The 25835-nt window shown below is 41.7% G+C and overlaps 1 protein-coding gene across 1 annotated transcript in view; it reads right to left on the bottom strand.

Moving 5' to 3' along the window:
• PTCHD1 (patched domain containing 1) overlaps positions 1-25595 on the bottom strand; it is a 61082-nt gene extending 35487 nt beyond the window's left edge. The window contains exon 1 of the mRNA XM_025372935.1: positions 25243-25595. Within this exon, the coding sequence (XP_025228720.1) occupies positions 25243-25593 (351 nt within the window). The 5' untranslated portion in view covers positions 25594-25595. The remainder of the gene's footprint in view (positions 1-25242) is intronic.
• Between the last annotated feature and the right edge of the window lie 240 nt (positions 25596-25835).

Raw genomic sequence — 25835 nt, 5'->3', positions numbered from 1 at the left:
AACCCCATTGTCTCAGCCCAAAATCTCCTTAAGCTGATAAGAAACTTCAGCAAAGTCTCAGGATACAAAATCAATGTGCAAAAATCACAAGCATTCCTACACACCAATAACAGACAAACAGAGAACCAAATCATGAGTGAACTCTCATTCACAACTGCTACAAAGAGAATAAAACACCTAGGAATACAACTTACAAGGGATGTGAAGGACCTCTTCAAGGAGAACTACAAACCACTGCTCAGTGAAATAAAAGAGGACACAAACAAATGGAAGAACATACCATGCTCATGGATAGGAAGAATCAATATTGTGAAAATGGCCATACTGCCCAAGGTAATTTATAGAGTCAGTGCCATCCCCATCAAGTTACCAATGACTTTTTTCACAGAATTGGAAAAAACTACTTTAAAGTTCATATGGAACCAAAAAAGAGCCCACATTGCCAAGTCAATCCTAAGCAAAAAGAACAAAGCTGGAGGCATCATGCTACCTGACTTCAAACTATAGTACAAGGTTACAGTAGCCAAAACAGCATGGTACTGGTACCAAAACAGAGATATAGACCAACGGAACAGAACAGAGGCCTCAGAAGTAACACCATGCATCTACAACCATCTGATCTTTCACAAACCTGACAAAAACAAGAAATGGGGAAAGGATTCTCTATTTAATAAATGGTCCTGGGAAAACTGGCTAGTCATATGTAGAAACCTGAAACTGGATCCCTATACAAAAATTAATGGACCTTATACAAAAATTAATTCAAGATGGATTAAAGACTTAAATGTTAGACCTAAAACCATAAATATCCTAGAAGAAAACCTAGGTAATACCATTCAGGACATAGGCATGGGAAAGGACTTCATGACTAAAACACCAAAAGTAATGGCAACAAAAGCCAAAATAGACAAATAGGATCTAATTAAACTAAAGAACTTCTGCACAGCAAAAGAAACTACCATCAGAATGAACAGGCAACCTACAGAATGGGAGAAAATTTTTGCAATCTACCCATCTGACAAAGGGCTAATATCCAGAATCTACAAAGAACTTAAACAAATTTACAAGAAAAAAACAAACAACCCCATCAAAAAGTGGGCAAAGGATATGAACATACACTTCTCAAAAGAAGACATTTATGCAGCCAACAGACACATGAAAAAATGCTCATCATCACTGGTCATCAGAGAAATGCAAATCAAAACCACAATGAGATACCATCTCACACCAGTTAGAATGGCGATCATTAAAAAGTCAGGAAACAACAGATGCTGAAGAGGATGTGGAGAAATAGGGATGCTTTTACACTGTTGGTGGGAGTATAAACTTGTTTGACCATTGTGGAAGACAGTGTGGTGATTCCTCAAGGATCTAGAGCTAGAAATACCATTTGACCCAGTGATCCCGTTACTGGGTGTATACCCAAAGGATTATAAATCATACTACTATAAAGACACATGCACACGTATGTTTACTGTGGTACTATTCACAAAAGCAAAGACTTGGAACCAACCCAAATGTCCATCAATGATAGACTGGATTACGAAAATGTGGCACATATACACCATGGAATACTATGCAGCCATAAAAAAGGATGAGTTCATGTCCGTTGCAGGGACATGGATGAAGCTGGAAACCATCATTCTGAGCAAACCATCACAAGGACAGAAAACCAAACACCACACGTTCTCACTCATAGGTGGGAACTGAACAGTGAGAACACTTGGACACCGGGTGGGAACATCACACACTGGGGCCTGTTGTGGGGTGGGGGGCGGGGGGAAGGATAGCTTTGGGAGAAATACCTAATGTAAATGACAGGTTGATAGGTGCAGTGGGCCAGCATGGCATGTGTATACCTATGTCATGAGCCTGCATGTTGTGCACATGTATCCTGGAACTTAAAGTATAATAATAATAATAATAATAGCTCTGGTTTGTAAATACCCCACCATGGCCAATTTTCAGCTACCAAGGGGGTGGGAGTTAGGAAAAGATGCACCCAGTCAGCTTTCAGGAGTCAGTAGGAGCCAGCCCCAGCACATCACTGGGTATATAGACTCAGGGCTGGAATTTTGGGATCACAGAGTAGGCATATATTTAGTTTAAGTTTCCCAAAGTGATCATAACATTTTACAGTCTCACCAGCAATATATGAGAGTTCCAGTTACCCCATATCCTCAGCAACACTTGGTAATGTCAGTCTTTTTAAATTTTTATCACTCTGATGGGTGTGTACTGGTATCTCATTTTGATTTTAATTCACATTTCCATGATGACTGAAACTAGGCAACTTTCCACATGCTCATTACCCCTGTGGCTATCTTCTTTTCCAAAGTACCTAATGAAGCCTTTTGCCCCTTGGGTATTAGGCTGCTTTGTCTTTTCCTTACTGTTCTGTGGGAGAATATCTAACTTCAAGACCAGTGAGCTAAACTGTAAATACTGCAAGAAAGAAGAGTCCCAGCGGCAGCCTGGTATGGTAGAAAGAGTCTGACACTTAAGTCATACAGACTTGTATTCATACCAAACTACGTTAGTCACTTCCTGACGACCTTGAGCAAGTCACCCTTCTGAGCATCAGCTTCCCAATCATCAAAATGGGATTACTGTCTTGTTGACTCCAGAATGAGACAACATAGATGAAATGCCTGGCAGAAAAGCCCATCACAGGTGTTCAGCACTCTTCTGTGCATTGAGAAACATTTCCCCATCTCAATCAGAAAATGTAGCTGGCACCTTCACCCAAAAGTTGCTATTTGTGAAGTGCATGATGGTTTTAATTTAATGCCTGGAAATCCCGTATTTGTCCTGGCTGTCTAGTGGCGTTGTCATAGAGCAACTGCCTCTCTCATGATGTGAGGGTGGTATTCTTTTTGAGAAGCAGCACTTCTCTTTTTGCTGGAGGTACAATGGCAACGTTTACTGGATGTGATATTCTGCAGTGACTGATTTGATGTGAGGCAGGAAGGGATTTACAGGGCACTTTTTAGAGTCCTGTCCTCTATTCTGGGGAAGAAGCTGGTGCAAATAAGCACTAATAAGAAACTGGGGCTGTTTCGGAAAGGGCTGCAGAGTGAGCAGTCAAGTTGTAGTCCTCTGCCCTCCCTTGTAAGAGTTTGGATTTGTGAGAAGTGATGGGCTTAGCTCAGGCATAACCTCCTCCAGGAAGCCTGCCCTAGAAATGCAGTTTAGATCCTCCCTGGTCCCCAGGGTGTATACACATCTGTTTTATCACTTGAAATATTATAATGGCATCTTCTTTCAGCTCTTTGAAGAAAGGAGCTGAATCTTGTTATTTGTTACATCCCCGCTCCCAGCACGGTGCATGTGGAGAGTAGGCACACAATACTCAAGATAGAAACATTTTGGACAAGCCAACATACTGTTGTACAATCTCCTTGGCATCACCAGCATGCATTAAACAGCTTCCCCTTGCATGTCCTGAAACCTTGTTAAATATTGAGAAGTGATTAAGCAAAAGTACTAGCTAAGTCTGAAAGACTCAGGGGAAAAAAAACCAAAACAAGCAAACAAAAAAGCAAGCAAACAAGAGGAAACAGAACATGTGGGAAAGGATGATTGTTAAAATAAGTATATATACTTTTATGTTTGTAAAAGTAAAGATACTGTGGCAGTTTAAAAACAAAACCAAACCAAAACGTATAGCAACGCTTTTGCAGCCCAGCTCTCAAGGGAATACACAGGCAGATATTAATATATGCATTTGTAGAATGGCTAGCACATTGGAATGAGAATAAAACATTTAAAAATTCTCAGTCTATCATTTCTTTTCTCCTTTTCCAGGCTGAAGTAGCTTTACCAGAATCAATTTAAACCAGCCTACAGATCTCAAACTAAGTTTGGGTTCACTTAAGAAATGAATGAGCTTAGGTGTTACTCTTTTACCTTGTAAATAACATAGCTCATAGAAGCTGAGACATAACATAACAGAAGAACCTGGAACATAGCAGTAGCCCTGAAATGCCACCTTAATGTTTTCTCACACTAACCACTTAAAATAATTGTTAAAATCTGTGATGTGCTTATGCATTATTATAATGGCTATTACTGGGCTTTGTAACTTTTTTCAGTTGAAAAGGAGCAAAAACGTCCTAAAAGGGAAAAGTGAAATGCTAAAGAGCAGACCATTTTGAGGTGGAAACATTTTCATGGTGCTTTGCACACAAATTTATAAAGAGAGACCCCAATAGGCGGCAAGCAACTCTCAGTAGGGAAACCTCTGTTTTTATCAGGCAGACTGGTGGCTTTGGCAGATCACCCTGTAAAAGACAGTCTGGCAGCCACTGGCTGCTTTCAACGTGTGAATCTGAGGGTAGGGTGCATACTCACAGGACACTTTCCATGGAAGCTCGGGGTCTATTAGCAGTGAGTCCTGAGGAAGCTTTGCTGTGCCTGCTACCCTGCTGCCCCAGTGGGCAGGGAGCAGGAGCAACCACACTCCATACCTGTTGCATCAATTGGCTGGCTCCCCCCTGACCACACCAAAAAAAAGCCTTACATGAATAAAAGCAAACCTACACAAAATCAAAGATTTCCCTGGAGAAAGATGGGAACAATGTTTGGGTGGACTTTAGGAGACAACTTGGGAGGGGCTTTCCGAAATATGCAGAATGGCTAGCAGCAGTTAAAAAAAAAAAAAACAAAAACAAGAATTTTGGCCGGGCTCGGTGGCTCATGCCTGTAACCCCAGCACTTTGGGAGGCTGAGGCGGGCGGATCATGAGGTCAAGAGATCGAGACTATCCTGGCCAACATGGTGAAACTCCATCTCTACTAAAAATACAAAAATCAGCTGGGCGTGGTGGCCCGTGCCTGTAGTCCCAGCTACTTGGGAGGCTGAGGCAGGAGAATTGCTTGAACCTGGGTTGTGGAGGTTGCAGTGAGCCGAGATCGTGCCACTGCACTCCAGCCTGGGTGACAGAGCAAGACTCCATCTCAAAAAAAAAAAAAAAAAGAATGTCACCTTGTTCCCAAACCATTCTAGCCCAGTTTCCTGATGATTTCCGGACGATTTCTTTATAGATATATGTACTTCACATTTTGGGATTGACAAGAAAGTTATGTGTTTCTGTGTGTGTAAAACAAGCTGAGGTTATGTTTAGATGGCACAAACAACTGAATTTTTTTTTTTTTTAAATCTGTTTGTCTAGACAGGCCATGGGAAGATAGATAGGTTGGAAGGATTATAGCTTTACACATGTTATCTCAAAGTTTTGTGGTTTTTCTCAACATAAAACAAATGGAAGAGGAAGGGCTACCTCTCTAATTTTTCCAGGCTGTACCTTTGCTACCTCCTCCTCATCCATGCTGGTTCCTGGAATACTTGATTAAAAACCTATGAGGCTGTACTTCCCGCTTCCTCAGCCCGAGTCTCTGATCTAGCCCCTCTAAACCCTGACCATTTGGACCACCTGAGGAACTTTACAAACTCAGATACATGGGCCCACCCTCATACCATTAAATCAGAATCTCTTGGCGAGGTTTTAGGTATCTGTATTTTAAAAAGCTTCCCAGGAGACTATAACACACAGCCAAGATTGAGAAATCCTGCATCATTCATAAAATCTTGTTGACCTTGCTTCCCAAATCTCTCAAATCCATCCTCTCCTACTCCATTTCCATTGCTCCTGATTTGGTTCTAGCCCTTATAATCTATGTGGATGGCAGAAACAGCTTTTTAACTTAGCTTTTTTGCTTTCAATCAACCCTTCATATGCTACCAGACTTGTTTTTCTAAAACACAAATCCAAATCTGTCTTTCCTCTGCTTTAAATCCTTTAATGGCTCCCCTACGAATAAATGATGGAGCCCGTGTACATCTTAGATGATGATGGAAAACAGTTGCTCTTCATCTTAGGCAGGATCTCTTAGCTTAAATCTTTTTTTTTTTTTTTTTCCTTTTTGAGACAGAGTTTCGCTCTTGTTGCCCAGGCTGGAGTGCAATGGCGTGATCTCTGCTCACCGCAACCTCCGCCTCCCAGGTTCAAACAATTCTCCTGCCTCAGCCTCCTGAGTAGCTGGGATTACAGGCATGCACCACCACGCCCGGCTAATTTTGCATTTTTTTTTTTTTTTTTTAGTAGAGACGGGGTTTCTCCATGTTGGTCAGGCTGGTCTCAAACTCAGGTGGTCCGCCTGCCTCGGCCTCTCAAAGCACTGGGATTACAGGCATGAGCCACTGTGCCTGGCCTAGCTTAAATTTTTTTTTTAAAAAAACTTTTTATTTAAGACTCATGAGAAGTTGCAAATATAGTTTAGAGTTCCCATGTATCCCTTACTCAGCTTCCCCTAATATCTTTCATTACTATAGTAAATTACCAAAACCACATAACTGACTTTGGTACAATGTGACAGGCCTTATTTGGTTTTGACCAGTTTTTACATTCATTCTTTTTTGTGTGTATATAGAATACAATGAGATTTTATCACATGCGCTTAATACAGTTTTAAAATGATCTCTTTTTCTATCTAGCAGCAGTTCCTAACTCTAACTGCACATTAGAATTTCCTAGGGGAGCTTCAAATAAGTACCAAAGTTTGGCCCCACTTCAGACCATGCTTTAGTCTAGCACTTCTCAGACTTTAAGATGTGTACAAATCAACTAAGGATCTTGTTAAAATGCAGATTCTGATTTAGTAGTTCTGGGTGAAGCCTGAGAGTCTGCAGTTCTAACATGGTCCCAGGTGACTGACAGTGCTACTGATGCTGCCAGTCTGTGGGACTGTATTTGGAGTAGGCCACTGTTTTTAGACCAATGAAATGAGAATCCATGGGTTTAAGGCCTGGGTACAGTATATTTGAGTTACTATGGTGATTCTAATATGTAGCCAGGGTTGAGAACCACTGAGATATGTGATGAAATTGAAAGGCTGTGTGATCCTCGGAGGCCACACCATCCCAACCTCTGTTTAAACCATTCTAGGTCATTCCAGTCTCCTCTGATGAGCTATTCAAATGCCAAATAATTCTTGGAGTTAATAATTCTTTCTTACTTTATAATCCATATTCTTCTTCTGAAATTTAAATATACCCTATGTGAACTCTCTCAACATACTTCCACTTCAATTTCTTCTCTATACTTTTGCTCATCTTGAGATAAAAGGGAAGGAGAGACTGTCCCTTTGCTTTCATACTCAAATTCTGTAAGAGATTGCTTCCACATTAGGACCTAGGCTCTTCTCATTCCCTTGTCAATTGGTCGCCAAGCTCACAGATATTAGAATGTTCTTTCTTTAGCACTCGACAAAACTCATTTTCAGCTGCTGACCTTGTTTTTTATCTTCCAGAGCAAACCCAAGGCAGATGGGAATTACCAACTTGCTGCCACCATATAAATACCTAAACCTACTCCCTTCTTGCCCTCCTGTGAAAATCAAGGCCATGGCTCTGTCTCTCTCTTTAAGTTCAATTGCTTTCACTGGGTTTTGTTTTTCCTTTCCTTCTTTTTTTTTTTTTAATTTTTTAAAATTATTATTATTATACTTTAAGTTCTAGGGTATATGTGCATAACGTGCAGGTTTGTTACATATGTATACTTGTGCCATGTTGGTGTGCTGCACCCATCAACTCATCAGCACCCATCAACTCGTCATTTACATCAGGTGTTACTCCCAATGCAATCCCTCCCCCCTCCCCCCTCCCCGTGATAGGCCCCGGTGTGTGATGTTCCCCTTCCCGAGTCCAAGTGATCTCATTGTTCAGTTCCCACCTATGAGTGAAAACATGCGGTGTTTGGTTTTCTGTTCTTGTGATAGTTTGCTGAGAATGATGGTTTCCAGCTGCATCCATGTCCCTACAAACGATTCCTTTCCTTCTTTCTAGTACAGTTTATTCCTTCTTCTCCCATGTCCTCAAACTCTACTAATTCTTTCCCATGGGCCTTAAAATATGTTCATGTCTCTCCCATATTTTAAAAAACGCCTCATTAACCCCATATCCTTTCCACCTTCTGCCACACCTCCCCTTCTTTAATAAACCCTTTACATTTGATGTCTCCAACTATACCTCAAAGAGTGATTTGTGCTTGCTAACTTTATTTTCTCACCTCCCACTCACTTCTCAAACCACTACAGTCTAGATTCTATCCTAGCACTCAACCAAAACTCAACAATGACTTCTAAGAAGATAAATTCAATGGCTACTTTTTAAATTTTCATTTCCTTAAACTCTGAGCAGAGGCACACAGTTAAGTCAATAATAAAAAGTCAAGGGAGTACTTAAAAATATCTTGAGATGGTTAAGCATTTTTTTCATTTTTCAATGTTTTTAATTTTTAATAAAGATTTTAATTAAGCTTCAGTCACTAAGTTTTTAAACCTAGGTTTCATGATTCTTTGACTTCATACTTTTGAATGGAGTCAGTTATCTTCAAAACATGGCAAATTTCAGAATCCATTAAAAATTATTTTATTCAAATTATATTTTCCAAAAGAGAGGGTTCTGTGCTAGTCATCTTTGAAAGTTTTCATACCATTTCAGAAACACATTTTCCAGAATGAACATTTCATATAGGCTTGGTGTCATCTGGGCCTGAGAGACAGCAAACGATGAAGTAAAATTGTATAAGTTGTCCAACATCTTTTGTGTGGACATAGTGAGTCAACTGAGGATACAGTAGCATTACCTACAGGAGTCTGCTGAGCCATACTGTCCAATGATTCCCCCGAAATTCCATTCTGAGCAACAGATGGAGTTTGGACAATATTCATGGCTCCAAAATGATGTTGGCTTCCTCCTATAGATTTAAGACCTGAAATTTTGAAGATGGCACTTGGTTTCCCATTCATGGCAAATCATAGGAGTTGTCATACTGACATCCCATTTGAATCAGGATAGGAAAAGTAGACAGAGCCTACTGGAGTCCCATGAAAATGGAATCCATAATTTCATGGGACTCCAGTAGGCTCTGGTAAGGCATGAGCATGCTTTCTTCACTGCTGCATCCTCTACTATATGCCCGGCAAACAAAGGTACTCAGTAAATATTTGTAGTTTGACTGAAACCCTTTCTTTCTCCCATAACGAATACATGACTCAACTCTTTCCTCTCCTGCTATCTTTCGACCTAGTTTTCTCAGTATTCTTCTATCTGACTTCTCTACCTTTGCCTATTTGTAAATTTGATGTTACTGAAGATGGTCCTTGGCACTTCTGATCTTGTTATAACAGAATATATTCTTCGCAGGCAATGAATTCCACCTCCATGGTTTGACTTGTCACCTTTACACAGACCAATCACCAGTTCACATCAACACTTCACCTTTTCTTCAAACTCCAGATCTTAATTTCCATCTGCCTCCTGAAGATTTGCAAATAAATGCTATGGGAGTATTTCAACTGGCATATATACAACAGCTGAATCCTTTTCTCCAAATTTGTTCTTCCACCTGTTTCCTGTAATGGTTAACACAGTATCATCCTCTTTCTACTCACCCAGCTGGGAAACTTCTAAGCCAACGTCACCCTTTTCCCTTTGATGACTCCCAGAGCCAATGATCTTCAAGTCTTATTAATTCTATCTCCCAATCTTTGGGCTGGTATTTTTAGTGTATGTTCTGAAGCACATTAGATTCTTGGGATGTTGATAGGGGCCACCAAAAAAGTAAAAAATATTCATATCAAATAGATTTGAGAAATGCCAAACTGGACAGACTTAAATAGGTTTCTTTACAGAGGAACTTTTTAGAGCCTTTACTATGATAATGTGCATGCAATATGAGGATCTGATTTGGGGGTACCACATCTATTGTTTGCCAAAGTTATTTGGCCACAGAGCTCTTTTTTTTTTTTTTTTAACAGCACTAAAGGGAGCTTTCCTAGAACACATTTTGGGAAATGGTGGTCTGATCTATGTCCTTTCTTCTCTTTCTACAGCTCTTCTATTCCAAGCCTTCTGCCTGCAGACTTACAACAGCTCCTTGGGTGCACAAAAGGCGTCTCCCTATCTCCAGTGTCTTGATTCTCTAATTTAACCCCTCCACTCTGCAACAGGTACCCTTATTAGAGTTGGATCATGAATCTTCCCAGAGTAGTAGACATGCTGTCCCTTACTCTGTCTTGATCATCTATATCCTTACTTATTTTCTGCCTGTTTTTTTTTTTAATCAATTACTGACAGAGGAATGCTGAAGTCTCCAACTATAATAATGGATTTGTGTATTTCTCCTTTCAGCTCTATCAGTTCCTGCCTCATGTATTTTGATGCTCTGTTGTTAAGTACATACATATTTAGGATTGTTGTATCTTCTTGGAGGATTGATCTCTTTATAATTAGGTAATACCTCTCTTTATTCCTGATAATTGTTCTTGTTCTGATGTTAGCTTCATCTGAAATGAACATAGCTACTCTAGCTTTCTCTTGGTTAGCAGTATTAGCATGGTATATCTTTCTCCATCCCTTTACTTTTAACTGTATGACTCTTTATATTTAAAGTGGGTTTCTTATAGACAATATAGAGTTAGGTCTCTTTTTTTCATTATCCACTTTGACAGTCATCATCTTTTACTTGGCATATTTATACCATTCACACTTAAAGTGATTATTGATAGAATTAGTATCTATTATATCTACCATGGTGGTAACTGTTCTCTGTTTTGTGTTTTGTGTGGTTTTTTTTTTTTGGCATTTGTTCTTTTTTTTTTTTTTTTACCTCCTCTTTTTCTGCCTTCTCTGGTTTTAATTGAGCACTTTATCTCCTCTGTTAGTATATCAATTTTACTTCTTTAAAAAAAAATTTAGTGGTTGCCATAGCACTTACAATACACATTTATACCTAATTTAAGTTCACCTTTAAATAATACTGGTTTATATGTGGTGCAGTTATAACAGGGTATTCCCAATTCCTCCCTCACATGCTTTGTGACATGGCTGCCATTCATTTCACTTATCCATGTTATAATCATCCAATATATTGTTACTATTATTGATTTAAATGAAGTTGTTTCAGATCAATTAAGAGTAAGAAAAATAAAAATATTTTACTTCAGCTTCATTTATTCCTTCTCTAATACTCTTTTTTATATAGATCTGAGTTTCTGACCTATATAATTTTCCTTTTTCTTGAACAACTTCTTATAACACTTTTTGTGGGACAAGACTGCTGGCGATGAATTCACTGTTTCTGTCTGAGCAAGTCTTTGTATCTCCTTCACTTTGAAGCATAATTTTGCTGGATATTGGATTTTAGGTTGATTTTTTTTTCCTTTTAACCCTTTAACTATTTATCTTCATTCTCTCCTTGCAATTTTTTTCTCTGATAACTCTAATGTAATTCTTATCGTCTATTCCTCTATATATAAGGTGTCCCCCCAACTCTGGCGTCTTTCAAGATTTCCTCTTTGTTTTTGGTTTTCTGTAGTTTGATTATGATACACCTAAGTGTGGTTTTATGAGTACTTATCTGTCTTGGTGTTCTTTGAGCTACCTGGATCTGTGGTTTGGTGTCTTTAATTTTGGAAAGTGTTTGGCCATTGTTACTTCAAAAGTCTTCTGCTTCATTCTTCTTCTGGTATTCCAATTATGTGTATGTCATATATTTTGATAACACTGTCTCACAATTTTTAGATGTTCCGTTTGGGTTTTTTTTCCTCTTTTAACTCTTTGTGTTTTGGTCTGTGACGTTTCTATTGCCCTATATTCAAGCTCACTGATTCTTTCCTTGGCAGTTAAGGCTACTGATGAGTTCATCAAAGCCTTTCTTCATTTCTGTTACAGTGTTTATCTCTAGCATTTCCTTTTGATTCATCCTGAGAGTTTCCATTTCTCTGCTTACACTACCCATGTGGTCTTGTTGTCTACTTTTTCCACTAAAGCCCTTAACATATTAATCATTGTTACTTTATTTTTTTGAGACAGGATCTCACTCTGTTACCCAGGCTGGAGTATAGTGGCGTGATCAAAGCTCACTGCAGCCTTGAACTCCTGGTCTCAAATGACCCTCCTGTCTCAGCTTCCCAAGAATCTAGGACTACAGGCATGTACCACGATGCCCTGTTAATATTTTTAAATTTTTTTTGGAGAGACGGGGTCTTGCTATGTTGCCCAGGCTGGTTATGAACTCCTGGCCTCAAGCTATCCTTCCACCTCGGCTTCCCAAAGTGCCAGGATTATAGGCATGAGCCACCTTGCCTGGCCATCATAGTTACTTTAAATTCTCTGTCTGGTATTGAATTTAAATTCCCATATCTGAGTCTGGTTTTGATGTTTCCTTTGTCTCTTCAGACTATATGCATTTTATTTTGGCTTGCCTTCTAATTTTTTCTTCAAGGCTAGACATGTTATATCAGTTAATAGGAACTAAGATAATAGGACTTTACAAGGAAGATTTATGTTAATCTAGGGATCAGAATGTATTTAATGTTTGTTGTAGCTATAGGTACCAGAAGCTTTAATTTTCTCTACTGTCCTTGTTTTTGTCTTTGTTGACGTTGGATTTCCCCACATACTTCTCCTCAGAAAGGGTCTGTGTCTTTTTGTTCTTTCAGCTGTAATCCACTATTATTAAACTGGAGCTCTGCTGATGTGGTAGTAAAGTGTGGTAAGGGGAAATTGCTATATAATCTTCCAATGAAATCTCAGTCGTTTAGTAGACCTGTGACCTTCACAAGTATTTCTCTAGTGGTATAGTTTTTTCCTGTCTTCCATTCCCTTCCCTGGCTGTAGTGCTTCAAATTGATTTATTTGAATCCCTGACCCCTGTTGACTCTCCCCCCACCAACTCTTAGATAAGGCAGAAAGGCTGAAGGGGGCTGAAATGGGAAAGAACCTAGGATAAAGTTTCAGAATCGTGCTCTGGCAAGTCCATTCTCCTGGAGAGTAAGCATTTGTTAATGGAGAACACTGGGTAGATTTCACAATGATAATATTGCTGATCCCATTGTATGGATGAAGAGATTGAGACCTCCCAGAGAGGTTAAGTGACTTGATCAAGGACACATTAATAGTTCACAACCTCAAACACAAAACTTTGGGGTCTAAAGCAACGCTTTTTCCACTCTGCCCAAACTGGTATCCACTGAATTTTGGTTGCAACTGTCACCTCTCTCTGACAGCACTTGACATCAAAGAGTAATTGACACTGAATATTAGCTGCCAGGGCCCTCCCTGTGGACACCTCACCTCTGACAACCGACAACGACTCTCCTTTACCAAACTCTAGTCTGGCTCCTCTGAACCTTCTTCTCAACTAACCCTCAGCATTCAGATTTCCTTTTCTGTCTTTACATCATCCAATTTTAGCAAAACTTCTGCTAAATCCATTTAACCATAATCCCCCACCCTTTGTATCTGATCATTCTAGATATCTGACCAAATTCTTTATCTCTGACCATCTCTCAGATGATATCTGATCATCCTGGCCAGCTTTCAGCAAGAATCCTGTCAGATTGGTTTAGCCAGAATCTGCCCCTTCCCCGTGATGTTTCCTTTTAATAATGTTCTATCCACTGATCCCACCCTGCTCCTTGGCTATAAATTCCCACTCTTCCTTGTCATATTCAGAGTGGGTCGGATCTCTCCCCTACTGCAACACCCCACTGCAGTAGTCTCTATACTATGTCAGTGGCTCCTGCTGAATAAACTCTGCCTTACCATTCTTTACCAAGGGTTCTGAGTAACTTTTTCTTTAACAGAACCACGGTACTAGGACCCTGTCTCAGAAATGCAGCATGTAGCTCCTATTTGTGCCTGCTATACCATCTGGTTTGCTTTAAAGAAAGTTCCGGAAAAGACAAATGGCAGATGACCCCGTATGGGAAGTCTTTGGAAGAGTGAAAGCTTTGGCAATCCCATATGTGGAGATGGTAGCAACACCACCCATGGTGTGTGTGTACTGAGGGGGAGGTGTATCTCTCTTCCTCCATCTCAGGGTGTCCTTTCCTCTACTCAGCCCCTTTCTCCTGAACTCCAACACTAGGAGACAGGCAGTGGAGTATGGCCCTATGTTCAACATGCTTGCCTTACAGTGCAAACTTCAAATATTCAGATTTATGTAATACCCTTTGTAGAAGACCTATTACAGCATCATTCAGAATTAAGTGCTGAGCAAACAACTTTTTCATCCTGCTTGTATCTTATTGGCCAGATTCCACAGAGAGAGACTGCATGTTTGGAAGCAGTCCTGGTAGCTAATTTCTAGGATACTTTATAGCAGTGGTTCTGAAAGTGTGGTCCCTGGACCAGCAAGAACAGCATCACCTTGTGAACCTGTTATAAATGCAAACTCTCAGACTCCACCCCAGACCTACTGACTCAGAAACTCTGTGGGGTGGAGACCACAATCTGTTTTGAACAAGTTCTCCAATGGCTATCTGCTCAAGTTGGAGAGCCACTACTTTAGCTTATAGAGGCAATTAAATTGAACTGAGTAGTCAGGATATACAAAGGTTCAGCAGGGTTCCTTAGATCCACTAATCCACTGCTCTACTCAAAGTGTGGTCTGCAGACCAGTAGCATCAACATCCCTGGGTGCTTGCTGGAAGTGCAGAATGTCAGGGCTACTGCCTCAGACCTACTGAATCAGAATCTGCATGTTGAAATTCCCAGGGAATTTAGAAGCACAACGTTTGAGAAGTACTGCTAACCCTCACTTACACAGAGGTTAATTTTGTTTGAAGAGATTAGGGATAGAGAACCAGATAGGCAGAGGAATCTTCTTTGGTGGATTTGATGTGGAGCCTGAATAATTGTGAATTTCTTTTAGGATCCTATAAAAAGAAATTTTCTAAAGGGGTAGGTGGGGAAGCACACTGAACTAAATGATCAAAATTCACAGTCAGCAAAATTTTGCAACATTCCAGTTTCAAAGGGCTTTACAATTATCACTTTGCCTGGCGCTCCTGATCTCTGGCAATTCTGATGACACTCTTCCCTGTGAAGAGCTTGCAGGTCTACTTATGTGGACAAGATTTCCCAGGGAAACACTGTAGTCATGTAAATTCAGTAAGAGAGGAGAATGATCAACGTTCTCACCTAAATTACTGGAGAATCCCTCTCTGGCATGCTGTGCTGTGAGATGTGGTGAGAAGAGCCCTGAAACCAGAGCAGGCAGCCTCTCAGAAATTTTAATTCAAAAGGCACTTCCCTGGGCAGGAAGTAAAGGCTTTTTTTGTGTGCAAAGCCCCATCAGGCATGAAGAGGAGGTTCTGAGCCCAGAGAAACCACGTTGGTGTGCTGGAATGCAATGCACCCATCCCCATCTGCAGCTCTGCCTGCCTAAGAACTTTCTGCAGGAAGAGGAGCTGCATGCTCAGCAGTAGGATGAATCCAATTGTCTGTAATGACTCAGATGGAGTCATTAAAGACCAACAAATTGGCAATATGAGTATTGAATGTAGATTGAGCACCCATTATTGCCTGTTGGATCAAATAAAAAAAGTGGCTACATGTGTATTTACTCAACAGGCAATAATGGCTTTGAAAGAGCTGGCACATGTGAGGAAATAGCAGTCATTTTCAAAGTAAATAGTAATAATGATAACACACCTTACAGAAGGCTATGGTTACACAGTGCCTTCACATACTTTATCTCATTCTGTCTTTACCTTAAGTGGGTGAAGGAGATGCTATTACACCCAGTGCAAATAAGGAACCTGTTTCTCAGGGAGGTTAGGTGACTTGCCCAAAGATACATACTTAGGAGAAGTGGGACTTGAGCCTGGCTTTCCTGATTCTAAATCCAGTTTTCTGTTTACAACAGTTAAATTTGAGCCTTGCTACTCAAAGTGTGTTCTGCTGATCTGTAGCATCAACATCACCTCAGATCTTGTTAGAAATGCAGACTTGCAGGTCCCACCCCAGACCCTCTGAATTAGTCTGTATTTTAGCAAGATGCCTAGGTGATGTGTATGCATGTTAAAAAGTCTGAGAGCAATGAAACAATCTTTACTCAGTATGACTACTTGCCTATACCACAAGAACGAAAACAAAATCCAACAACTCAACCCTCACACAATTAAGGTATAAATATCACAAAATGTTCTTGAGCATTTATAATGACAGCTCTATAGCAGAGATGCATTTTTTTTCTTGAGACAATTAGAAAGAATTGACAAAGCCATGGTTTTAGTCACAGCAGGAGAGCCTCATGGAAGAATGGGTAAAGGAATCTGTATCTTCCACGCTGAAAAATTAGCAGTTCTAGTGTTTCCATTAAACTCACAGAAATGTGCTGATTTTGTACCAGTATCATTTTCTTTGAGTTTGTCTTTTAGAACAATTCTTTATGTTACTCTGGGCTAATTTTTAAGGAGAGTGGGAATGAGCAACATCAGAATGGTGATCTCTTTTTTTTTTTTTTTTTTTTTTGAGACAGAGTCTCGCTCTGTCGCCCAGGCTGGAGTGCAGTGGCCAGATCTCAGCTCACTGCAAGCTCTGCCTCCCAGGTTCACGCCATTCTCCTGCCTCAGCCTCCCGAGTAGCTGGAACTACAGGCGCCCGCCACCTCGCCCGGCTAGTTTTTTGTATTTTTTTTAGTAGAGACGGGGTTTCACCGTGTTAGCCAGGATGGTCTCGATCTCCTGACCTCGTGATCCACCCATCTCGGCCTCCCAAAGTGCTGGGATTACGGGCTTGAGCCACCGCGCCCGGCCCCAGAATGGTGATCTCTTGAACACTGGTGCTATGGTCAGAAAAACCACTTGTCCTTGATTTTTTTTCTTTTAAGTGTGTGTCCTATTTACATTTGAGTATGGGTGTGGCCAATGTTTTGAGACTTTTCTTCAAGTAAATAAGGGAATGTGTAGTGTGGGGACCCGATTTCCAGGTTGCTCACTGGGAACTGCACAGGGCTCCACCCTCCCACATGGAAATGGACCACTGAATGGGGACTGAGGTCAAGTTTATACCCTCCCAAACTGTACTTGGACCAGAGAAGGTCGTCAGATATTTGGTTTTCAAAGAATTTCTCCTTATATAAATGGCAGCAGATCTGGAAACAGAATGGATGCTTATTGCTTATTGACAAGTTTGAAACCAAGATTTGTCAAGGATGAAAAATGAATATAGAGCAAAAGAAATCACATGGTCATGCTACCAGGTAAAATTATATTTGACCAAAATAAATCAATAGGGAGGGAGAGCACATTTTCCGTCTTATAAGCTATCAACCAGTAACAATTTATGAAGCACCTGCTGCACACTCCACATTATGCTAGGCTCTAGGAGAGATGTGGCAGTTTCAGACATTGTTCCTGCCCCTGAAGAGTTCGTTATCTTGCTTAAGAGAAACTATCACATGACAATACAGCAAATTACATAAGAGTCTACAGCTCCGCATTAAAGAATGTGGATAAGAATGAAAGCCCAATAGATTTAAGGGTGAGAAGAAGCCATGAATCTGAGAAAGCCTCATGAAGTGAGAGGCATGTGAACTGGTCCTTAAAGAGAAGAGGGAGGGCACTTTTAGGGAGAACAAGAGAAGTAAATGTGTGAAGATGGGGTCTGCAGACTTCTGTATTCATAAAGGTGAGAATGAATATGTGCCTCTCAAATGTGGAGGTTTGGCATCTAAAACCACACATCCTGTTGGTGTCTAGGCCCTGTTTGGAATCATCTTTACCAGCATCCACTGGCACTTGTCAAACTTGAGAATAACTAAATAGCTATGCTGGATGATTCTTAACTGTAAGCTTTAAAGAGACAGGGTCATAGCCATCTTGTTGAGTAAAGGGATGAATATCCATTCCCTAGAAACAGGGCCCTAAATCTCTAGATGTATAACTCTAGATGAATATAAGACCCTTAGGGCAGATGCTCTCAGGGTCCCACCCATATAGTCTCAGCTCACACTCACTTCTCCATGCTAAGGTTGCTTGCTACAAACACCTGTAGCTCTGTACCCAATTCTCTTAAAAAAAAAAATTATATAGAGAAACACAGCATATGAAAATGCCAGAAACTTAATGCTCCTAAATGCAGTTGAATTAACCGATGATGGCTGGAGTTGGGGAAAAAATATTCAGCTTCTTTATCCACAATTGAGATTTCTCCAACACATTCTACAGTGTCTCCCAGAATTCCCTAGTGAGACTGAGCCCCAGTTGCCCACAGTAGACACTTGCTTAATAATACTCTCTTGATTGGCTTCCTGCTACTCACTGTTTTACTTCCCCACTCCCCTATCAGCCTTTTCTGATATCACCTCCCAAGATACCTGACTGCACTTAAATAAATCATCTTAACTGTACTTGAAGCCTATGAATTAAACCTAAAGTGGAAGACCTAACAATGGGGATCTTTCAAAATAGCAGAAACAATATTCTCAAGAGGATTTCTTAGAGAGCAAGAAGATAAAAAGAGCTTTTTCTATGTCCTCACTGCCTCCTTTTGTTCAAAATATGAACTCAGAAGTTGCAAGCACAACATATTATTCAGGGCTTCCCGTAAGAAATAACAACTGGTGTTGATTTCCTTTTTAAAGGTTAGAGATTACTCACCTCCCCTGCTGGTCATTAAATCAGTCTGGCAGGATTCCTTGGTAGTTCTGTGGCCTTCCGGGTATGTGGCAGAGACACAGGCAGTGCTGCAGACAGGCCTGCTTGCTGTGATGTGCTATCAAGCAGGTGACTTCAAAGGTCTGCTTTAAGCCTATCTCAAGTATCACTTGGGGCTCACACTGAGCCCCGAAATCAGGTACCAGATGGCACATCTCACAAAGTCAAAGTTGATCAGCTCACCAGCATCTCACATTTCCCTGTCTCTTGTGCCAAGGGACTGGAACCACTCAGGTAGAAAACAAATAACTTCTGTTAGCTTATTCCTCCTTCTCATATTTACAAGGAGTCACCAGTTCAGTGTTTGACTGTCCTGTGAGGTTTATAGGTCTGGTGAATCCTGAGTGGCACAGTTTTTGTGGCCATTTAAAATATAATCATCCTTCTCTAACTCTAATATGGCATCTATCAAGATGTCATGAGTCATTACAAAGGTGGGCTTCCTCTCCCACTGGGGCTTTATATCTAAATTTCAGTTTAACCAAAGTTTGTCTCAAATGTGTACCTAAATGGAGAATTGAAAGATTGCTCCCCAAATCTCAATGAGACAAGAGGGCATTTGACATACTAATCACACAAATGAAAGGTACTTAAAAGTCAGACATGGCCGAGCACGGTGGCTCACGCCTGTAATCCCAGCACTTTGGGAGGCCGAGGCAGGCAGATCACGAGGTCAGGAGATCGAGACCATCCTGGCTAACACGGTGAAACTCCGTGTCTACTAAAAATACAAAAAATTAGCTGGGCGTATTGGTGGGTGCCTGTAGTCCCAGCTACTCGGGAGGCTGAGGCAGGAGAATGGCGTGAACCCGGGAGGCGGAGCGTGCAATGAGCTGAGATTGCGCCACTGCGCTCCAGCCTGGGCAACAGAGAGAGACTCCATCTCAAAAAAAAAAAAAGTCAGACAACCCTAGGATGAGATTGTGCTCAGATTATTTGGATACACTACCTATGAAATGAAAGGAGAATGAAAACCTATCTCAGTCTCTCCTTAATTTTCCCCTAGTACAAAAATAAAGAGTAAAAGTCAATTGACCCAGCAAATGCACAAATGCTGCCCTTTCAGGCCCAGGCTCAATCTTTTCTAAGAGTATCTGCCACTTGGATAACTCACCAGAAGGGACTGCACTGCCCAAGGCTTCATAGTACCTGTCACCAAACAAAGCACCCTGAGATGCTAAGAGAAGATTCTAGCATCAGCCTTTGTGGAGATGACCTTTAAGGTGCCTTCTAAACCCAAGGTTCTTTGATTCCGTGTTTCTTAGATGCAAGCTCTTCTATTGTCATTTTATACTTGGAAAAGCAGAGGCTGGAATAGGCAACAAAGCACTGCCTTCTGCCTCATTAGGTCACTGCTCACAGTGGGGTCTTACACAGTGAGAAGAAGCCCAACCTAAGTGGGCAACTGCTACCGACTGATGCTTAAGGCATGCCAATAATGGGCACTCTAGTAACTGACAAGTCTCAAAGGCCAGTGTCAACTTAGCCACTTTGTCATTCAAGCAGTTATACTGTATTCAGTTTCTTGGGCTCTTCTACAGCAGGTGGGATTTAGACCTGAAGGGACAGAGTATCGAAGAGAGCGAGGGAACTGCATTTTGGGGAAAATCTGGAAAATCTGGTCTCTGCTCAACTGCCCAAGAGAGCATCACTTCAGAGGTCATAATACTTGTCCCCAGAGTTCTATGAACTTTTCTTTGACATTTTTTCATTTTATATAATCAATGTAGCAAAAAAGAATCTTTAAAAAACAAAAGAAACATGCAAGGCAGAGAGTTTCTCCACCTTGGCACTATTAACATTTGGGGTTGGATACTTTTTTGTTGTGGGGGCTATGCTGTGCATCCAGGATGTTTAGCCGCAAACCTGGCCTCTACTCACTAGGTGCCAGTAGCACAAGCCCCTTCCCCAAGTTGTGACAACCAAAAATGTCTCCAGACATTGCCAGATGTCCCCTGGGTGTGTGCACAGTCAGCCCCAGTTGAGAACTACTGCCATACAGGTTAACAGTATTAACTTCTTGAAAGTGCTCTAGTAATGAAATTTTAGAATACAACATAGGAACCTTTAACGTAAAGAGAGCAAATCTCTCAGGCTTTGTGAGCCACAGTCTCTGCTATATAGCCTTCTTGGTTTTTGTTTTGCTGTGTTTATAATCTTTCAAAACTGTAAAAAGTCAATCTACATTCAAAAATAGGCTGAAATTTGCTGATCCTTAGATTGTAGAGGAAGAGATGATGGTGATTCCCATAATGATTGAAAGTGTGGAGACAGTATTTGGAAAAACTATGATCTTGATCTAGCTACCCAGTCTTTGTGACCCTGAGCTAGCAGTTATGCTGCCCTTCTTGGAAAGTCTGAAGTAAATAACTTCAAGTTAGATTTTGTTAATCTTGTCTGCAACTTAATTCTATTTAATGTATTTAAACATAAAAGGTTTAAATAAAACAGAAACTTGATATTTGAAAGAAATGAGATCTCCTAGTAAATGGAAGAATGTTTGCTAAGTGACAATGCGTCCTTCCCGTGGTTTGGAATAAACCATTCTGAGTTTCCCCTGAAGAAGAGGACTTTGTACAAAGGCAATGAATGCCCCTACCCAATTTTCAAACTGAAATATGCTTTGATATGACTACAGAGGTTATCAAGGAGGGAAGAATGATATCTTGCAAACAAAGAATCCTAGAAACTGTCTGTAAAGTTGTAAAAATAAAAATCTCACTATGCAAATACATTTCCAATTCGTTTTTATGGAATCTTCCTTAACTCATCACATAAATGTCTGAGTAAACTAGGGAGGTCTATTCAACAAGTATTTATTGAGTAGCTACTACGTGCCAGGGACTGCATAAGGAACTAAAGTTCAATCAACCTGGACCCTGCCAATGAGCAGCACTCAATCAGGAAGCAGCTACATTCAATCATCCAGAGATTTTTTTTCCAATAAAATCTTGTTTTTATTCTTGTATATTATTAATTATAAATATCTTATGCTTTACTTTGGGTATTTGGAGTTTCTGTATGTGGATTTTAATTGACAGTAGACAGAATCAGTCAAGAAAAATATTCTTATGATCCAATTACCACTATTAGAACAACTGGATGGGATGGGATATAAAACTTTGTTCAACTATACTTCATTTGGATAACAAAAATGTATATTTTAAATCATTCAAGTAGTGTATCATATGAAAGTAAATTATAATGAAAAGAACACTGGGCTTGGAGTCCAAAACCCTGGGTCCAGTCCAGTCCTGGTTCTAGCCTTGTTTTTTTTCCCATGGACAAGTCACTTAACTTCTAAGAAGTAGTTTTCTCATATGTAAAACGGGATATAGCATTTTTCCTAATTTGCTGTATTTAAACATACTGTATGTTTATAACCTATAAAGTCCTATAAAGATGATGTCATTATCATAAGTACTGGGCTATACTGATTCTTCACTTTACAGAGATGATTCTGGAATAAATCAAGAATTGTTTTGTTAACAGCCTGCATCAGTTATCAAAGGGACCTACTTACACTTCATTTTAGGTGATCGCAAAGAAACGTATCTGTAAAAGCTTGTGAGGCCCTACTTTGAAATTTGCTTTGAGATGAACATCATAGATTTTCTGTTAAAAGATATAATCAGCTAAATTTAATTTTCTAGGAAAAGGAAGACGTTTGAAGAGCAGCATTTATTTAAAGAGGTTCAGAAATTACTGCATGAGCCCTTATCAGCACCACCAGGTCCTACCCACTTTTGCCTAATATTGCATCTTTGCCCTGTAGCCCTCAGGGGAAACCGATGCTAGGGGGAGTCATGCCTCACAGTGTGCCTCACTGTCATGCCTCAAAGTGCGGGGTCAACTATAGTGGTCAGAGTATGGTAATCATATCACTTGCGCAAATTCGAGAAAGCTTCTCCAAACCAGATCAGCTGGATTTTCAAACACAGATATTTTTCTGTAATACTCTCAATTACATTTAAAAATGTCAACCTGGCTTTTCGTTTTCTGTCATCACTCCCTCCCAGTCTGTTTTTTTTTTTTTTGTCAGCAAATAGTGGGACCAATATCGCAAGAAGGATCTCCTCACTGCACAGGTACAATCCCAAAACATTAAGAGGAGAGAATGGGGCTACTCTTCATGCTTGAAGCAACACCCTACACCATCCTACAAGTCACCTCCTCAGTTTTGTACTGGAGTCTGAAAAAGCCTCAGACCTGCTTATGATCTGTCCACTTCACTTCATTTCAAATGTGACGCCATAAAACCAGCAGGGACCATTCGGTGTTGTGTAGTGTTAACTGTCAATGCTATCCTTGATGCCAGTAACGAAGTATCAGAATAACACTAGTAACGACAATAATAGTGATTCTTTCACTCCTGACACCTTTTGTAAAGGACAAGTCATCATGTCTCTAAATGGAAAAAAATTTAAAAAAATAAGTGCTCACTCCCACACTTTACATTACCATGACTAATGAAGGTCCATCTTCCTGTCCCCTGGCTCCATACCTACCAAAAGTAGGGGCTGGATGCAGAAAGAAAAAATTAAATATATAATTTAAAATTGAAGACAATTAATTCCCTTGGTTTCGTAAGTCTGGGTTTTTATAAGCTGTATGAACTCACTTGACCAGAGAGTCATCAGCTAGAAATAAGTTCGGACCACTATTAGGCTTGGTTTTGACTTTACTCAGACACCTAGAAGATGAAAAACCATCCCACTTCTTAAAACAATCCACTGATTTGACCATTGTCCTTTAAAGTTGCCCTTTAGATATGGAGGCAAAGACAAGCCTCCCTCTCTCCAGTCTCATCCTTCTCCTATCACACTGTTTTCTGTCCTGAACTGATCAAAATCAAATAGGGAAGAAGTAATCCAGCTGAAAAGAGATCTGATGCGCTTGTTGATGTCTCATTAACCTTGAGAGTGACTGTAACTGGTGACTGCCTGTCACAGTGGTGTGATGGTTTGTGAGGGGGGGAAAAAAGCCAATGGAAACATCACCTTAAAAAAACACAAAAAGAGAAATATCATTTAGTAGATCATCAATCAAAAGATGGGGCATTTCCAACTGTCAGAACTGGTTAAATTATAGTTTCCTTGTGCCCATGATGAATCTACTACGTGTTTTCTTGGGAAAGCTTTTGGAGCAGTATTTATCTGTGTCCCAAAATATAGTCACTAAAGTATTGAGAGAAAAAAAAAAAAAACACTTTGATGCTGGAAGTCTAATCATGAGAAAAACAAACATCTCGGGATTAATGTTATTAAGGTTCTCTGATGAGTAACTGTGTGATTTGTGTGCCATTAAAAATATCATGAGCTACTCAGTGTGGGAAGATCCTAATTCCATTGAGCCCCTAGTCAGATTCCCCTCATTACTAATTGCTGATTGATAACATGTCAACAAACAGACGTAGGGAAATAATGGATGAAAATTAGCTTGTCTCTAGGGACAAACTATTACCTGTAGAGGAAAAGAAGAGGAAAGAGTTCCCCAGGTTTCCCAGCAGACTCCCCCTTGGGATAAGTAGACTAGAAATCTAACCAGCCTGTAGTACCAGATCGGGACTAGAGACTCACACAAAACCATCACCTTCCATCCCTCTGCACCAGAGTCCCAGCTGGGACTGGTTCTTGTCTGCCCTCCCCAAAGGAGAACCTGAAGTAAACAAGCCCCACAATCCCCATCAGGGATTCAGATAGAACATTCTCACCTATTTTTACTTTTCTCTCCTGAGGTCTCCACTTTTCCATCTCTAGTCCTCACTCCTCGGCTTTTCTTAGGAACTTCCTGAAAGTTACCACCATTAACCTCACTTTCCACATCAAATTCCCACCTCAAGCTGATGGCACAACCGGTTTCTGCGAGTGTCACCCTCTAACCAGCTGCTCGGTTTCCTGTGCTCTTCTCGGGGCCACACAGCCCGGCTTCTGTTCTCACCCTTCTGGCTTTGCCCCTCACCCCCACGCTCAGATGCACCCAAATAAAAGTGGATTGATCGGTTCCTTCTTTTCCCAAAGTTTTGGCATTTCTTGAGGAGCTACGGTGAAAGACGAAGTAACTGCGAATTACAAACATAATTTCATACCCTAGAAGATAGAGATGGCTACCTCGCTCCAGAGAAGAGAGCAGCACGGCAGCCCCCTGTTCTCGCCAGAGACCACACTTCTTTCTGGGTGGGTGGGAGGCATTTTCCTCACCCCTCCGCCTCACATTCTTTTGTCCTTTCCCAACCTCCCCCACCAACAACCTTTCCCCAAACACTCCGGGGGGCCAGAAAAAGGGAGAAACAAAACAGGACAGGGAGGGGTATCTCGGAATCCTCTCCAAGCATAGTATTTTGTTCTCTAGTAGGACTTTCCAGAATGTCTTCTCTCATTCTGCTCCTTCCTGGCCCAGTTACCCCAAAGCCTCCCCACCCCCAAGCCCACTGCGACCAAAACAAGCGCACCGACCACAGCACTGTGGCCGCCGCCGCCCCAACTGTTGCAGCAGCTGCGGGGTGGCAGCAGAGGCGACGCGGGCAGGGCTGGACCCGGACCCCGACGCTCCCTGTCTAGGAGGCTGGGAGGCTCCAGTCGGCCGCCCTGGGGCGCGCGGTGCAGGAGAGCCCCTGCGGCAGCTGCCTGGGCTAGGAGAGGTGGCGCTCTCAGCCGGGACCCCAGCGCAGAGCCAGCCCGACCGCGGCCGCGGCGCTGGCGGAGTCTACCCGCACCCGCCCCCCTCTCACCTTTAAGATCAGGTCGGTGTGATGCTGGTCCAGCATGTTGGCTTTCTGGAAGGAGGTGACGATGACCCGGCCGTAGCGCCCGGGGGTCTGCAGGTCCGAGTAGAGACGGTGCTTGGAGCGGTTGACCGGGAAGAGGCTGTTAACGAGGTTGCGCTCGATCTTGGCCAGGCTGTGCTGGGGCGCCAGCAGGTGCTCCACGCTCTCCTCGACCTGGTAGCGGCTGAAGCTGGCGCCGAGCAGGATGGAGATGAGCACCGGCGCCGAGGCGAAGAAGACAGGGTGACTGGCAATGAAGTGGCCGAGCCGGGAGAAACACGTCCTCAAGCCCCTGTGCAGAACCTGCCGCAGCATCCTAGAGCAGAGCGGGCGCGGGAGGAGGGCGAGGCGCACGCTCGGCGCGGGTTCGGGCGGCGGCGGCGGCGGCGGCGGCGGCGGCAGTGGCGCCCGCGGCGGCGGCGACGGCGGCGGCGGCGGAGGCGAGACCCTGAGCTCTCCCGGAGCCGCGGCACCACCATCGGGGAGTCCCGCGCCACGCCTCGGGAGGGTCCCCTCGGGCCGGAGACACGCCCTCCTGCCCGCGGCCGCGCCCTCCC

Source organism: Theropithecus gelada, chromosome X (assembly GCF_003255815.1).
Source record: "Theropithecus gelada isolate Dixy chromosome X, Tgel_1.0, whole genome shotgun sequence".
NCBI lineage: Eukaryota > Metazoa > Chordata > Mammalia > Primates > Cercopithecidae > Theropithecus > Theropithecus gelada.
The sequence above is the reverse complement of the archived record's forward strand: the minus strand, read 5'-3'. Positions and strand labels throughout refer to the sequence as shown.